The sequence below is a fragment of the Micrasema longulum genome, unplaced genomic scaffold (genome assembly GCF_059751315.1).
Source record: "Micrasema longulum isolate JH-2025_06_02 unplaced genomic scaffold, ASM5975131v1 h1tg000824l, whole genome shotgun sequence".
Lineage (NCBI taxonomy): Eukaryota > Metazoa > Arthropoda > Insecta > Trichoptera > Brachycentridae > Micrasema > Micrasema longulum.
In genome coordinates, this window is record NW_028278016.1 from 123,163 (window position 1) to 140,598 (window position 17,436).

General features: G+C 32.2%; 1 protein-coding gene across 1 annotated transcript; it reads left to right on the forward strand.

Annotated features, from left to right (window-relative positions):
- Positions 1-930: 930 nt before the first annotated feature.
- Positions 931-17,396, forward strand: LOC148278793 (uncharacterized). Its single transcript, XM_088230857.1, has 13 exons — positions 931-1,409; positions 3,056-3,225; positions 3,795-4,111; positions 4,648-4,777; positions 5,787-5,863; positions 6,457-6,530; positions 7,741-7,948; positions 9,684-9,852; positions 10,280-10,447; positions 12,190-12,320; positions 14,305-14,425; positions 15,071-15,198; positions 15,761-17,396. The coding sequence occupies exons 1-13, from the start codon at positions 1,059-1,061 to the stop codon at positions 16,282-16,284; spliced, it is 2,568 nt and encodes an 855-aa protein (XP_088086983.1). The 5' UTR covers positions 931-1,058; the 3' UTR covers positions 16,285-17,396.
- The last annotated feature ends 40 nt before the right edge of the window (positions 17,397-17,436 follow it).

A 17,436-nucleotide genomic window follows, 5' to 3' on the forward strand; every position in this document is an offset into this window, starting at 1 on the left:
TAAGACTGATCATCCCACCTTCATTTAACAATCATCTCACAAAAATAATCCAGATATGCTGCGATTGGTGTACCAATGCAGCGCCGTATGCACCATTAGGTGTGGAAAGGTAAATGAGGATGAAATTTACACACCTATCTTTAAAAAACTCTCCTGAAATGTACACAAACATGTTAATAAATAACTAGTTGCCTACACATTCTTTGGCAATTGGGTATTTGAACACTGGTAAGAGTAATTATGATTACCTAGACGTCCTAGACCTAGGTCTATGAATTTTCATTACAAAATAATTTATATGAAGCTGCTTAAACACTGGATGCTGCAGATTATTTTTTTCTTAGAGGTGAGAGGGTCAATGCTACACAAGCTTCTGACGTCACTTCTTTAGTTATTTTATTAACATAATTATACATTTTTACAGTTTTAACATTTCAATTTTCTTATTTTTACTTAAACTAAAATCCCACCAAGCCACTTTCAATAACATGTTGGCGGCAACCTAAAAATAAATATTATACAGATTAGACGGATGCGCTTTATAAAGCCCGCACCCTAAATTTTAATTTATTTTAATTCCGCCTATCCTTTTTTGCATCTAAAAGAATGCAGAATAAATAACGTTCAAGCTATTTTAGGGTAATTTTTAAGTTAATTTTAAACAAAACCAGTTTGAATTAATTCCGTCTATGTTTACGCAATTTCTTTTTTACTTTATTAAGGCCCTTTACCAAAACATGATAATATTGGCCGCAAACAAGTTACAAATATTTACAAGTTATGGCGAGTACATAAACAACAAAACCATAAAGGATAATAAATAACGAAAATCTTTATTATATAATATTTATTACAGTCATATTTTTTTTCTCCAAATTTTATAAGAAGAGATTTCATAGCAAAATGCCCCAACTTCACTTAATAATTATTAAAATTTTACAATAGCAACATTTTTTTATCTGTCAATCCGCCATTTTATTTTCGCTGTATCTTTGTAAGTGCGTAAGCGTGGCGTTATTATAGTTTTTTCGATTTTATTTATATAAAAAAATTAAAACATGGGTGAAATAATTTTACAAAGTGACGAAAATGACATAAATGTAGCTTTAAATGAGTCGCTGCAGTCCGCAGTTGTAGGCAGTATCAACGTAAACGGAACTCGGTTGGATCGAATTCTCGTAGTCGGAACGTCAGATTTGGATCATAACAATGATAGTTCTTCAATCCCGGTCGAAGAAATTGAAATTCAAATGCCCCTGGAGTTTGATAAATACGTATCCATCGATACCACTCCGATATCGAAAGTTTGCCGAGCTTGCTTAAGTGAGAAAGCTAATATGCACTCGTTATATGACACCTGGGAAGTAGAGACTATAGCCGAAATGTTGACGTCGTTTGCCGCTGTACAGGTTTTTGTTTATTTATTTTAGTACTTACCTTTCCATGCGTGCATAATATTATGATAAATTATATTTATGTAATACGTATCGACGCTGGAAAGGAAAAGGTTATCAAAGAACATGTATAAGGAATAGCCAATTAAAGTTTTAATAAATTTCATGTTTTAAAATTTCACTTTAATTATGCAGGAATCACGCCATTTTTTTTTATTAATTGAAAAAATAATAGAAAGGCTTTAATTGGCTCTTCTGTAAAGTTGCTACTTGTCGCTTGGTAACTTTTTCCTTTAGAGCGTAGATATTATTAAAGCAATAAATATATGCAAACTATTTCTTTTCCTTACATTAATTTCACTATCTGCATTTGGTGGTACATAGGACACCGCATTTATACAATAATTGTCGTTATCTTAATCAGTTATTACAAGAATGCTTCATATGATCTTAGGAATTAATTTTTAGACACATCTTTAATCCCAACATTGGTTTGAAAGAATTTTTCTACTTTTAACATTTAATTTGCTGCAATTGATGTACGGTTTCAGTGCCTTATACACCTCTAAGAAATAAGTATAGTTGTCTTAATGTTCTCTGTCCAGGCGAATGAAAAATAAAATTCTGTTTGTGAAATAGAACCAGAACTGGCTCTCAGATAAAAGTCTTGAACAAGGAAATCGTTGGGAGATAAGTTTGCTTCGTTGCATTCTTGTTCGATTCCTGGCCCGGTTGATGTGAAATATTGATTTTAAAGGTTATTCAAACTGCGATATTTCATTGCTCCTGGACTGGCACTTGGAGCATAAAACTAATCGCCTTACCTGCAATGTAACAAAAATGATCTAAACACTGCAATCAGAGTTCCAATTCAGTGCCCCATGCACCATTGGGTGTGGATAAGGAAATGATCAAAAATAAATATTTAGTGCCAATGTTGCTTTGGAAGATTTTTTTTTACTTCTAATATTTAATTTTCTCCAATGAGGAAGTCTAGTGTTTTTTTTTAATAATTTTAGATTTGTCAATAGACTATCAAGCTAATCCAAAATTTAAAAAAATATTTTTATGTATCATATTATCAGCACTATGACTTTTTAAAGTTTTGTAATTTTGAAATTACTCCGCCAGTTCTCAATGCTCTATCATTGGTTGATTTGGAAGACCTTGTGGTGTAGTTCAAAGTAGTTTTTATACATTTTTTCATAAATTTTCGAGAAACTTTACCGTCCAATTAAATGCTTAAATTGTTACCTATGTTGTTAATATGCTGTTAAATATGTTGTAAAAAATCTTTTTTTAAATCCCATTTCATACATTTTTGAGAAACTTAAGTGTCCAATTAAATGCTCAAATAGTTAAGTATGTTGTTAAATATGCTGTTAAATATGTTGTAAAAAATCATTTTTTTAATCCAGTTTCCCCTAAGTGAACTTTCTTATTGGTGTATAATTTCAGTGTCTTATACAGCCCCCGATCTAAGAGGCGCTAACGCCTCGTCATTTACCTAAAAAGGATGGGAATATACACAATTGTTAATGGTTGCGAGTGTCTGGTTCTTCGTGCCAATTGAACCTTTGGTAGGTCCGGTCCGGCTCCGGTCCTAGACACCATTAAGAATTAAGTGTAGTTGTCTCAATGTTATATTTTTGTGTTTGCAGCTGTCGTTTGGTGACGGCCTCCCGGAGATAATGTGCGGCGAGTGCGTGGAGCTGGTGGGGAAGTGCTTCTCCTTCAAGCAGCAGTGCGAGCGTTCCGAGTCCATGTTGCGCTGTCTCCTCCCCCAAGGCCATTTGCAGGGCATGAAGGAGGAACCTCAAACCTCCAACCTGTTAGTCTCTCAATTTTATTTTTACTGTCACGCCAGAATATATTATGTTTTTAAAATATCTCCCTAATAAAGCTAGATGCTTGTTGCTGTTCGTTTTATAAGTTTTATTACATTTTCTTTGTAATATAAACAATTTTATAAACATTAAAAAATAGACATTTATTACAAGAATCCGTGAATTATAACACAAAAATTCAAATGGAATGGGTTAAATATGATTATTTAATTTGGCTTTAAATACTTTTATATTTTCAATGCTTTTCATTTCGGAATGTCGTTTATAAAATTTTTTTTTTCCAGAAAGGACTGTCAATATTGATGATCCGTCAATAAGTGTGTTTATGAATCAATTTTTAAGAAAAACCTAATAGTACATTAAGGGGGTATTTCACCCTCTTTTTGTAAATCTTGATAAACTTATATGTCCTACTAAATAGCATTTCAGTTTAAAAATCAGTTTCACAATCTCTGATTCATGAAATTGGTAAAAAGGATATAATTATAAATGTTTTTACAAAAAAACTATTTAAGCGCTAACTTGGTTTCAGCAGTGTTTTTTTCTGTTTAAGGGAAGATGAAAAGTCACAGAAACGGAAGATTTGTAAAATGGGGGAAATGGAATATTTGGGTATTGAAGCTGCGAAGAAAGAACCACTAGATTATGAATACGTCCATGACGAATACCGGGAAACATCTTCATCGATACCTTCTACCAATCATGTTGATAAGGACCAAACTGGATACAATATTATTGTTAGTAGTAAAATAAACGGAAATATGCTCCGTAATCGTAACTTGTCAATTATCAAAATTCCTTCAATTGTGATAAATCCAGATAGTAAATACAGACATCATTATAGAAAAAAGACCAGCAAACAAAAAAAATGTAAGTATTGTTTTATAAGTTTATTTTCTAAATGGCATAATTGCTCACATTACACAGAAACATTATGAATTTTGCTATGTAATACATACAAGATTTACAATGAAAAATATTTTTTGTATAAAAATAAACAATAATATTTAATGTTTTTAATCTTAACTAATTAATTTTTATGAAAATACAACAATTTTTTACCCTTTTTTGTGCAAATGCCCCTAAAAACACCAGTTATATTTCATTATTACTGCGTTGGCTTGTCAATTGATACAAATAATATTTATTGTTGGTTTTGAATTCTGCAATTTGAAAAATCCCTCAAACCAGGGTAATTATGTATTTATTTTATGTTAATGTTATGAACTTTTATCTTTTATCTATAATAAAAAATACCATAAAAATGATCAATCATGTTTTCATTAATTTACAAATAAATAAATTACGTAACATTTAAAAAAATCTTAGTAAAAAAAATAGTTGTCTTACCCAACAATATCACATATTTATTTTCTCCATTATCAATATGATTTTAATGTTTGCAGTTATGCATAAGCATGCCGGCAAGATTATCAAGAGAAGTGTACGGCGAAGTGTTAGAAGACCCAAGAAGTACAAGGATGAAGATGGTTCTCAGGAAATGGATGATGGAGCAGGAAACAATTCTGACAATTGGTACGTTTACAGTCCAATGCAGGAGACTGCTGCGAGACATTGCATACATTTATATACTATGAATCGTGTTGTCCAGATGTTTATTGAAATTAATGTTTATGTAATAATTTTTATTTTTGGTATTCTTTAATAATATGCATGCTTCCATTTTCCATTATGTTGTATCCCAACTCAACGCGAGGCTCTTGGCCTCATAGAGTTAAGGAAATATTATTATTCTTTTGTAGTATCTTTTTATGAATAAATAAATAAATTGCTCTAACAAGTCAAGACACCTATTATAAATTCTATGATGTTTGAAATATAATTTATTTCAAAGCTCTTTATTGTGGTGTGTTTATCTGTAATGCATTATAATAAGATGGGTTGTGGAGACAATTATTATTCAATATAAAAAAATTCATTGATTTATGTAAAGCAATATCTTACAACCAACTATGCAATTAGTGTTATCCTACGTTTTGTATAATTTTACTTTTACGATAACATATTAATAAACATGTATACTATTTTCAACAACCCGTCTTGTAAAAACGAGGATGCTAAATGCTGTCCAAATGCTTTCTCTCCGGCAAATGTGTGGTAAAACTATGTATGATAAGTGTACATACTTAGGCAACCCCTGCTCAGCTATTAACGAGGTTTTTTTCTCCCCGCTCTCCTGACCTTTGATTGTAAAATTTAAATTTCAGCTATGAAACTAATATTCACTGTTTTCCAGGACCATACTGCGAAACTTCGGAAGAGCATTTTTTATGGTGTACTTTTAAAAATATCCCAATAACATATTTTTAAATAACATTTTTAAAATTAAATTTTTTAATTGGGACTAAAAATATATTTATTATTAAATTATAATGTATTTATATAAGTCCGCTAGTTAGAGGAGAGGTAGAGAGGTAGGGATTTGTGAAAGGGATGCTAGTCCGAGACATTAAGGATTGACTCCTTTTTAAAAATCATAATTTTAAAAAAATCAAATTAAAAAATGAGTTTTTACTATTTTCAGTGATCCTGTGTCTCCCGGTGATAATAAAACGACATCTTTGGATTTCCAGTGCTACTCGTGTGGAAAAGGATTTTCAAGTAATTGATTTTGTAATACTAAAGAATAAAATATTTTTTAAATATATATTTACTTATGAATAGCGTGAGAAAGCTAACGGAGTTAGGAAACATTTTTTTTTAAATCATAAGAAAGTGAAAAAACTTTTACTATCCATTATTTTATTTTTTAAAGATTAATTTATTAATATGATTACTTTAGAGGCTTATTATTAATATTTCAAAGCATTGACTTTGTGGTCAAGCATTTCAATAAATGTTAGTAAATATTTGTACATAACCACCTACTGACTTTTCTATGTCTACCAGTTTTATCAGGACACCAATTACACTAACATTCAAATCCCACTATTCACCTTCACCATAGTACTTTATTCAGTTTACATTGGAACAACATGGAGATATTTTTAAAGAACACATGAGGTGTCACAATAACAATTTCCCTATTATTCTTTATGAATAAGAAAAAATCATATTTAAAGATTTGAAATTAAAAATATTTAGAAAAGTGATGAGTTGATGTTTTTAGTTATGGACATATACATAATATATGTAAATGGTATTGAAAAAATGTATTTATAAAAAAAAAATTAGCATAAATATTACGTTTTTAGATAGACGCAAGTTAGCCCGGCATGAAAGAATTCATCTTGATGTGAAACCATACAACTGCGACATATGCCGTAAGGTAAGAAGATTGGATGATATCAAAAATATTTATTCGATAATGTTTATTTTGCTGAACATAATACATGTTACTGATTTAAACAACTCAGTCTTTATAATTTCCACACAAATTTACTGTTACAATATTAATCCTCAAATGTCATTCTAAGAAAAAGAAGACTGCATATATCAATATTGTAGGCTCGGTGTTAAATAGAACTAGGCCACAATATCATATTGAAAAAAATTACTAAATTGACTCGTTAACCAAATATACATCTTTCCTTTGTAGTACCGACATTCTTATTCAGCTAGGTTAATGAAACCGTTATAATACCGTCACCGGATGTGATACAAATTTCAAAAGAAAAGTTTTCGACAAAAGAGATATTAGGTTCTTTTCATTTGGGTATTTTTAACACCAAGATGACGATATTTACCAGTGGATTGGAATGAGAATATATGTAAGTAATTTTGCATTTAAAAAAAAAGCGTATCCTAATTTACATTATTATCATCACACTTATGCGTGGAAGTGAAACATAGAACTGGCGGAGGAAGGATAAAGGCGGAGTAAATGCAGTTAAAATGTGATGTATGACAAGGTTACAAATGATGAAATCCGAGGTGAATGGAAATCTGATACAGGTATATGAGATTAAGATAGGGTCACTAAGATAGTTTGATCATGTGGAACGAATGGTGAAACAGATATATATACGAGAAAGAATGGTTACATAGACCAAGGACAGCCAAGAAAGACATGGCATGATCAGATAAACCAAAATCTGAATCTGGACATGTTAACAACAGACACAATTGAAGGACATGATTGACAAGGTATTTGAATGTGAAAGAAGCTAAGAACTTATGGCGGGACAGATGCGTGTCGCGATTCATCTACTGTGTGAAAAAAATTGCCATTGCAAAACAAATGATAACTCCTTATTTTAATTTTATTATTATTTTACAGATAAAAATACTGGGTATAGATAATTCTGATTAAATTAATGCTAGATAATCGTAATAAATGTTTATAATTACACCTGAGCATGAATACAACCATAAATTTAAAACGTTTTGTAAATTTAAAAAAATAAACTCGTTTGATTGGTCTTAAACTTATTTTATTCCATTAATTTAACCATGTAATCCCTCAAAGTAAACGCCGAACTAATAATAGGTATAAGATAATTCTGCTTAGATCAGGTTTTCTTATTTTTCAACATCAGGGTTTCATCGAGTCGGCGGATTTGCAACGCCACTTACGCAAGCATTCCAGTTCTCACAGACCAGAGGTGGACGGCAGTGAAGACCGGATCCCGTGTTCCCACTGTCACCTGACTTTCAGCTGCGCGGGAGACCTCAGGATCCACTCCTCGGTGCACTTGGCCGGACCTGGGCGCTGTGTGTGCCGACATTGCAGCAAGGAATTCTTCAGTCAGTACTGCCTCTAACTATTCTTTATATAATGTATGAACATGAGGCTGCAAAATTTCAATCTGTTCTTTTTCTAAAAACATCGCTTTTGTTAGTTTTTATTTGCTATGTAAAAAAAATTATACAAATTTAATTTAATTAAGAGTCCTGGAACTGTACAGTGTAGTGTTAATTTTGTTTTTATAGATATTTTAACAGAGATGGAAAACCCTCAATATATATTGCCTTAAGGCAATATGGAATTCTAGGCATTTACTGGGCTTATGAGTTTTCAATGGCTTTTTTAAGTTATCGCTTTATGCACTATAAATGGTTTATTCCACTCAGTGGAGTGCGTTCCATAAAGGCACATAAGCAGTGCCTACCCTACTAGAATTTCATTAAAATAATTGCAAAAAATTATATCAAAAACATTAGTAACTATTATTATAAACTATTTTTAAAATTTGAAAAACGCGCCAGAGATAATTCGGTTAAAGTAATATATTGTACCGAACAGCGTGCCTATTGGCCTGGGTCGGGAGAAGCATGAACTACAAATGCCTTTTTCTTCCAAAGGAACATAACGCGATGCGGTTACGAAATGTGTATGTGTGGGTTTTATTTCAGTTGTAAGCTAGTAGGCAGTACTTTTTTAAACGTTGGTAGGTACATTGTTTTAAAAAGAACAAACGAATACGTTACTGACATCTAGCATTTTTTTCGATTATTATTTAATAAAAGACAGTCGTGTCGAATAAATAACCTCAAATTGGTTTCTGTTATAATTATACAATCGAGAGTATTTTTGTTTCGCGTTTATTTTTAAAAAAATAATAAAAAAGATAATTTTTTGGAACTTATTGATTTGCTAGCTAAATATGTCGGTATCTTGGAAAATCACTTGCAATAATCTAGTAGTGCATTTACGAGAATATCAAATAGAGCCCAAAATTATTTAATTTCGAGTGTAGCGATTACGGTTGTAATAAATGAAAATATAAAAATATTCAAAAAAAGGATTTCGTAGTAATATATAATATAAATTATATTAAAAATAAGAAATATATGATATAAATTTAGCATTTATTTGGATATTTGATGTAGCTTAGGTAATTTCAATATTAACTACCTTCGGCATAGCGATTCAAACTAATGTGACTAGTGAAGGAAACTGTTTGGTAAGATTGATTAGGTACTTATACTATATAAAACGTACTTTTTTTCTACTGCCTACCCTAGTTGAAAACTCTGTGCACGCGACTAATTCCACTTATGTGTTAACATCCATATTTCTTCAATTCTTTTATCTGTTGAATTTTATTAAGTAAAAGAGCTAAATGTTGGTTGCTATAGGTGAGTAAATGTTATTATCATTATCATATTAATTTAAAGCAAGCAGCTTAAAGCTGATACGCTTAAATCTATTTTAAGCAAGTAGCTTAAAGCTGATATGCTTAAATCTTGTAGCATCTTTTGGGGGGCTATATTATTAAATTTTCGTGGATGGTGAAGCTATACATGATTTGAACTTAATATTGTTGAGACAACTAATGGGTAAAAACATATTTTCCGGTACACTTTCTAGTAAGAAAAACAATTTGATTAAATGTCATCTATGTCGACTAAGATTCAGCCCTTTAATAAAATAAACTAACATATATTCTCTAGAATATCCAGATTTTCAGTAGCTCTTAAAAGATGTATTTATTTGTTCCGTGCTTTGGGGGTTAAACATGTGCATACCTGCCCACAGCCACCGTACAATTGAAGCGCCACGTCCGCACTCACCTGGAGGACAAACCCCACAAGTGTCGCATCTGCCAAAAGGGCTTCCCCGAGATGGGCTCCCTCACGAGACACTTCCGGCGCCACACCGGCGAGACCAGGGAGAGGAAGTACATCTGTAGCCAGTGCGGCAAGGCGTGAGTATTTATTGTTTGTGGAATATGATCTTTTTTGCACCGCAACAAGCCAAAATACCAAATCACAGCATATGAAGCAGCACACAATAATGTACCCGTGCTTGAGAAATATCGCATTTAATTTGTGACAATAATTAAGAGTCTTCTTACGTTGTTTTTATATTGGAATTTTTCATCTCACCTGGTTTTTTATTGTCTCACGAATGATCTTTTTTCAAAATTTTGAAATATACTTTGATTCGTATTAAAAAAAAAAAAATTGTTATAATCTTTATAAAATCATATTTTAAAAATGGTAACTTTATTTTAAAAAATTATTGTGATCTCACCCGGAATCGAACCCGGAGAACCCGCATGACGCATGTAAGAGTCCTAAGCTCTAAAACACGGGGGGCACGAACATACTTCAAATATTTTTTTTTTCCAGCTTCTTTGACCGTCACTCATTAAACATCCACGAGCGGAAGCACACGGGAGAGCGGCCATGGGTGTGCTCCGACTGTGGGAAAGGCTTCATAGACTCCCGCCTCCTCAACTCGCACATGAAAATTCACAGCGATGAGAAGCCCCACGCCTGCACCATGTGTGAGAAGAGGTGAGATAAATACTTTTTCCTTGCAGATTTAAAAGCTGTGAAACAACCTAGGAATAACAATAACATGATTTAAAATGGGAATGCCACATACTAAACATTAAAAAAAAAAGCCAAATGTGCTACTGAAAATATATAAATCCTATATCAGACCAACTCTCGAGTATGGGTTTCAGATATGAAATCCTCATTTTGTTAAGGAAATCAACTTGTTAGAAAGGGTCCAAAGACAACCCACATCGCTGGTCGCCAAGCCTGAAACGCCTTCCGTATGTGCAGAAACTCTCAGTCTCACAGCGTTGCAGGAACGGTGAGAAGAGGGTGACTTAATGGAGAGATAAAATACTCAACAGTCACTATAGCTGCCTAAATTTGGATTCCATGTTCAAACTAAAACAAGATGCTGGACTTCGAGGCCATAGTCTCAGGCTGGAAAAAACCAGATTAAACCTATACCATTATTTAAGCCATAATGTTGTTGATGGTTGGAATAAGCTGCCCACAGAGCTGGTCTCAACATGTAGTCTCAATAACTTCAAAAATGGGCCAGATTTATTTTAGTTAAGTTAAAACACACCCACAATTAACCTACATACATATATCAGCTTTAAGCTGCTCCCTTTAAAAAAAAAAAAATTCCCATAGCACAAAACTTCTTCACTAGGCCACGAGGCGGACATAATATTATTACACTTTTGAATTTTAAAAGGCAGTGTATCAATTTACTATCTTCAAATTGTAATACCTAAATAATACTATGTTGATTTCAATTGTTTACCGTTTATTGACTTATATATGTATTCTAAATAAGTATTTTTCTAACTTCTTCTAATTTTAAGATTATTTTAATACAACTTATACGCAAAAATGTACTCCTGTTCTCCACTACAATACATGTATGTATTATTATGTATCCTCATATATTTTCTACTAATATGTAATGTTTTTTTTTTTAATTTTTATTTTTCTTTCTCTTCTTAATTCATTTTTATTTTTGCTCCTTTCTTTGTGTAAAATGTATTACTGTCTTCATATTTAAAAATGCACTTCTGTTCTTTCCACTTTTATAATAATATGTAATGATGATATTTTTGATATTTTTCTTTTTCTTCTAAAAATCATTTATATATTTTTTGATACTTCTTTGTAAAATACATGTCTGTCTTTATTTGTATATATGTATGTAAAACATGTAAAAGCCTAAAAGGCGTTTAAATAAATAAATAAATAAATATTATGGACTATTTTTTATGTAAGGAATATTAGCTGTGGAATTATATAATTGGCTTTATAATTGTTTGTATAGTGATTTTTTTCCCTCCTTTTTTCGGTAATAAGCTGTGTGATTCCCCTTAAATAAATTAATATTTAGCAATAACTTGGCAATATAATATTGAAATAGTTTACAGCAAGTTTTCTTTAATTTTTTAAAATAAAACAATTATTGTTGCAATTATCTGAAATAATATTAATAAATAATTGTACCAAAAAAACACCTTTATGTTAAAATATATTTACATATTTATATGTCATAAGCTCTGTAAACGCGACTTCCATATCCGTTCTCAAAATGTTTTCCCTCTCTGTTGCAACAAAATATGTAGTCTTTTTTTTATTAAAATGTTTTTTAGCTTCTCTGGACTAACAACTCAATTATTGTAATTAATTAAAGATAAATGTTTTTTTTTAATAAAAAATGTATAAAAAATATTGAGCGCCTTTATAAATATAACGTTTTTACTTAGATTCAAGCACGAGTCTACTCTCACTACCCATATTCGCATCCATACTGGGGAGAAGCCGTACGTCTGTACAGTGTGCGGGAATGCCTTTGTACAGTCCTCCAACTTATCTCTTCACATGCGAACACACACGCGTAAGTTCATGTTTTAAATTGTTGATACAACTCTTTTTTTTTTATCGAAATTCCAATTAGACTTTGTTGCTTAATATGTATACTTGCTAACTGAATACAATGGAGAGAAAATAAATAAATAAAAAAAAAAAATTGTTGTTGATGTGTTATATTTAGTTATTTTCCACAGTTTCAGTAAGCAACAAAATCTTAAAACTTCCGTACTGTGTTTTTGTATATATAAATATACAGGGTGTTCTTTAAACCCTGTCACATCCGAAACCACGATGATCAGTATAGGCAAGAAGACATATTAGCATATTTAAAAAAATATTTAGAATGAAGAATTTTTTTTTAAATAAAGTAATTTAAAAAAAACAAATGGTTGCTAACTTCTGCAGTAGATAAGCGAGGGGGCGCAGCCGTGCGGTTGACGGTGTACCATACTCCCCCCTCCTCGTTTCTCCCCTGCAGAAGTAAGCAACCATTTGTTTTTTTTCTATATTTTATTTTTTAAGATTTTAGTCGTTCTAAAAATTTTTTTTAATGTGCTTATGTCTTCTTGCTCATACAAATCATCGTGGTTTCAAATGTGACAGGTTAAAGAACCCCTGTTTATATATATATACATATATAAATATTTTATTTTTTTTTAAAGCAAAGTTTAAGGAACTAACATATTATATATAAAACATATTTAAAAAAAACTCTCCAAACAAAAGAATTTTGCTCTATTAGAGAAGTTAAATAAATTGGTTGTTTAAAAATGCCACAACATGAATGTGGATGTGTACGCATGTTTCATAGACTATGCTAAAACATTTGATAAAGTATGGCACCAAAAACTAATAGAAATTTTGAAAAGAAGCAACCTGGATTCTAGACATATAAGAATAATCTGTAACCTCTACTGGCATCAAAAGGCTGCATTAAAAGTTGATGATGGATTGACATTGGATATAGATATGTCGTGGAAATCTGGCAAGAATGTATTCTGTCTGCTCTCCTTTTTAATATGTACTCAGAAGCCATTTTTAGAGATGCACTAAGTGAACTAACTGATGGCATCAGCATAAATGGACAAATTATAAACAATATCCGATACGCGGATGATACTGTCCTTCTAGCAGATCGCATGGAAAGCCTGCAGCTATTATTGGACCAAGTACACATGGCTATTTTAAATAAAGGGCTAGAAATGAATATTTCCAAAACCAAATGTACGGTTATTCGGAAAAAGCCACAAACTTTCCCAATGGCTTTAAAAATTGTTGCACAGGTTATTGAGCAAGCCCATCAATATAAATATTCAGAATGCTGGCTGAATAATAAATGGAATCACTTACAAGAGATAAAATTCAGAGTAGAGATGGCTCGAGACTGCTTTTTCAGGATGCATTACCTGCTTTGCAGTAGATACTTTTATTTAGACCTCCGAATGCACATTGCACGATGTTACGTCTTCTCTGTACTTTTTACGGTTTCGACATGTGGACACCCAAGACACTTAAAAAAAGATTGAAGCGTTTAAAATGTGGTGCGACAGGAGGATATTAAAAATCTCCTGGGTAGACAGAGGCCAAAACGAGGATGTTCTCCGGCAGATGAGAAAAGATAAAGATGTGCTGAAGACCATAAATAAAAAAACTTGATTACTTTGGGCATGTGTTGAGAGGCGAAAAATATAACATTTCACAAGTCATTCTACAGGGAAGGGTTGAAGGAAGATGCAGTGCAGGTAGAAGGCGATACTCTTGACTAAAGAACTAGCGTGACTGGTTCTGTTGTAGCACTCAGTCCTTGTTCAGGGCAGCTGCCAACAAATTGAGAATTGCTGCGATGATTAGCAACCTCCATCGGGGAGAGGAGAGATAAGAAGAAGAGATGTAGCGACATTATACAGTAATTATTTAACATAATTTTTAATTTATACAATTTTGATGTTATTACTACGCTTACTTTATATAAATAAGCCTTTTGCCTATTCAGATGTTGGCTGTTTCAGGTGAAAAACCATACCACTGTGACCAGTGCACCAAGAAGTTTGCTAGTTCATCCGCGCTAACGGCCCATAAGCGCATCCATACTGGAGAAAAGCCTTACACCTGCAAGATCTGTGAGAGGAGGTTGGTATCTGTTGTCTTAAGTTATATTTTTTGTTTAAGAACTATTACTGATTTTTACACTGGCAATACCGAATCATATGGCTGGTTTTATGATTGGTTATAACAATGGGGAAGTTATATGTATTTTTAAAACATTTCAAAATGTATAAAAATAATTTAAAAACTCATATATTTCAAATGTTGCCATAATTCATAAATTAGTTTGCCGATCAAAAACACCCGTTTATGCTACGTTTTATTATAGTTTATAGCGTTTAGTCAATGAGTTCAATTAGGTTGTGGTCTCGTGGCTAGGGTTGCAAACTCACAGATTAGAGGTCTGAGGTTCAAACCCCACTCTACCCCAAATTTATTTCCATTTTCTAATAGTGAGTTATTTACAGTCAAAATATTTGGGTAAATTAGAAGAATGCTAATATTTATTTTATTTTAACAAAAATGCAGATTTCGTAGAACATGTAAGAAGATAGTCACAAGAAAAAGTACTGCAGGAAAAACATCATAGTGGCATCAAAATAACATGAAAAAAATATTTTTACCCAGTTAAATAGAAAAATAGTACATTTTTTCTTTCAAACAACACATTGCATGGTTATATTTCCAACAGTTCTCGCTGGAAAATGATCTTAATTTTTGTGTTTGCAGATTTGCCCGGCACGATATGACAGCGCACATGCGCACGCACACGGGAGAGAAGCCGTTTGTGTGCTCTGTCTGCTCCAAGGCCTTCACCACTCCCGGACAGTTGCAGCAACACACGAGGATACACACCGGTACCTACTACTTACTTTGTTCCTTTTGAATTAAACAGGCAGATAGTGCGAGATAGTGTAAGAATGTAGTTCTGTCTTTAATAGAACCACAACCCTGGAGTGGAGATAATGTTGCCTCGTTGTGAAGTGGTTGGCGCTTTCACCTACCATTCTTGACATCCTGTGTTCGAATCCTGGTTGGATGGTTGTCAAAACTAAAATATTGAATTATTTTTTGTGATTCTGATCCTATATTTGTGGTGATATACTCATGTGTCTGTGTCAACTAATTGCTCGTCCCATCTCAACACAGGACTTTTAGTCCCACGGAGTTGGGACTTATGTCTCAAATAATGTGTAGTAAACTACATGCATGTAAATAAATAAAATAATAATTTCATTGTACCTAGACTGACACCTAAAGCGTGAGACTTATCACCTTACCTTTCCGTAAAATTACATTTGGTTTGCCAGCACAGTGCCCTATGCACAACTGGGTACGGAAATGGACTTTGGTTTTAATTTAAAATATTCCCTTGCTGGAGTTCGTACCTTTCTTTAATAGTGGAATTTTTTTCTCTAGGAGAGCGACCATTCTCGTGTCTTATCTGTCGCAAAGGCTGCGCCACCTCCAGCTACTTGAAGAAGCACCTCGCCAAGTCGCACAATGTCACCGATATAAACTCCATCCCCAACCTCCCGGAACCGGAAAGCCCCGAGCTAAAGAAACTCTTACGAAAATCCAAAAAGTCTAAAACTGCAGAACCACTTATTACAGATGAGATTAAAGTTGAATCTGGAGAAATTGCTCTTCAAGATTCGCAAGTCGTCAATGTCGAGAGTTCTATGACTTTGTCTAGTAACATGCTGAACTTTGTCGCCGTGGCTTCCACTAACGGAGAACTCAGCATCATACGGCAACAGACTGCTAACGACATGAAGATGATGACTCTGACGGCGGACTCTAGCGGAAACATCGAGACCATAATTACCAACACCCACGTGTCTCAAGAAAAACTTTTCAAGATCGACCCGAGTCTGTTGAGGTTCACATCCGGACACATTATACCCGGACAAGTTGCCATTAGTGAAATTACATCAGATTAGCCAATTTTATTTTACGTATTGTTTAGAATAGGCAATTATAATTGAGTCAGCCAAAAGTATTGTTTTATATATTGTGTGTTTCCAATTACGCTTAGATAACATTAATTTATAGCTAGTTAAAATATTCCTATCCCCAAAGATATTAACTAACAAATAATTAACATAGAATTTTATTTATTTCTTTTATTCTACCATTTATGGGGCCCGATGTATTATTGAAATGTATTGTACAAATGAACAATTTTAAAACCTAATAAGCATGACTTTCTGAAGCTTTTTTGCTTATTTTATAAATAGCTCTTTTAAAAGGCTAAACGATGAAGATTTAAAAAGCAAATTTCATTTAAAACAAGTATTTATGGTTTAATACATGTCCTCATCCATTCTGTACTAACTACGTACATATTATGTATCTTGTGTGTTGACGGTACTGGCAATTTATCGATGCCTTCTACTATGTAGTAGCTCCATGAGGAATCTCATGCTTTAGTTTGGAATGTCAGCAATGACATTCTTTCAATATTGTATGTTAGTGATTGACGCTTGACTGACACATTTCTAAAAGCAAGAAATCCAATTTTGTATTAAAATGTTAGATCTCTTTTAGGTTCTAATGTGAATATTATGTATAATACATACTAAAATTCATATTTCATTACAAATATTTAATTGAATTTTCTTATATCTTGGTTATTTTTTTGATTTCATAAAATGTTTTAATTTTACACAAAAATCTAAAATATTTGGAAGTTCAAATAACTAAAAGAATGTTATTTTCCAGCACTACAAAAATTAGGTATTTTTACTACAATTTGTATTATTAAGATTATTAGATCATGTAAACATACATATTAGTAAAGTAATAAGATTTCAAAATAAATATTAATATGTTTTGACAATTTGTTGACAATGCAGATTGTATGATTAGAAAATACATACAAACCTCAATTTCAGATGATTTGTCCTTACAGCTTTTTAAATTCCTACACATTAGAATACATCGAAACCTCTTACACAAAGGATACATTTCTAGCAGTATCATGTAAAAAAAAGTATTCTAAAGGAACAATGGTGAATGGGTTTTCTTGTATAAAAATCAATTCGGTATTTAAAAAAAATGAAATTGTTAACTATTTATTGTAACTTAATTTT

Coding starts and splice junctions, on each gene's coding strand:
- LOC148278793 (XM_088230857.1), top strand. CDS start 1,059: ATGGGTGAAATAATTTTACAAAGTGACGAAAATGACATAAATGTAGCT. Junction 3,226..3,794: donor GAACCTCAAACCTCCAACCT/GTTAGTCTCTCA, acceptor TTTCTGTTTAAG/GGAAGATGAAAAGTCACAGA. Junction 6,531..7,740: donor ACTGCGACATATGCCGTAAG/GTAAGAAGATTG, acceptor TTTCAACATCAG/GGTTTCATCGAGTCGGCGGA.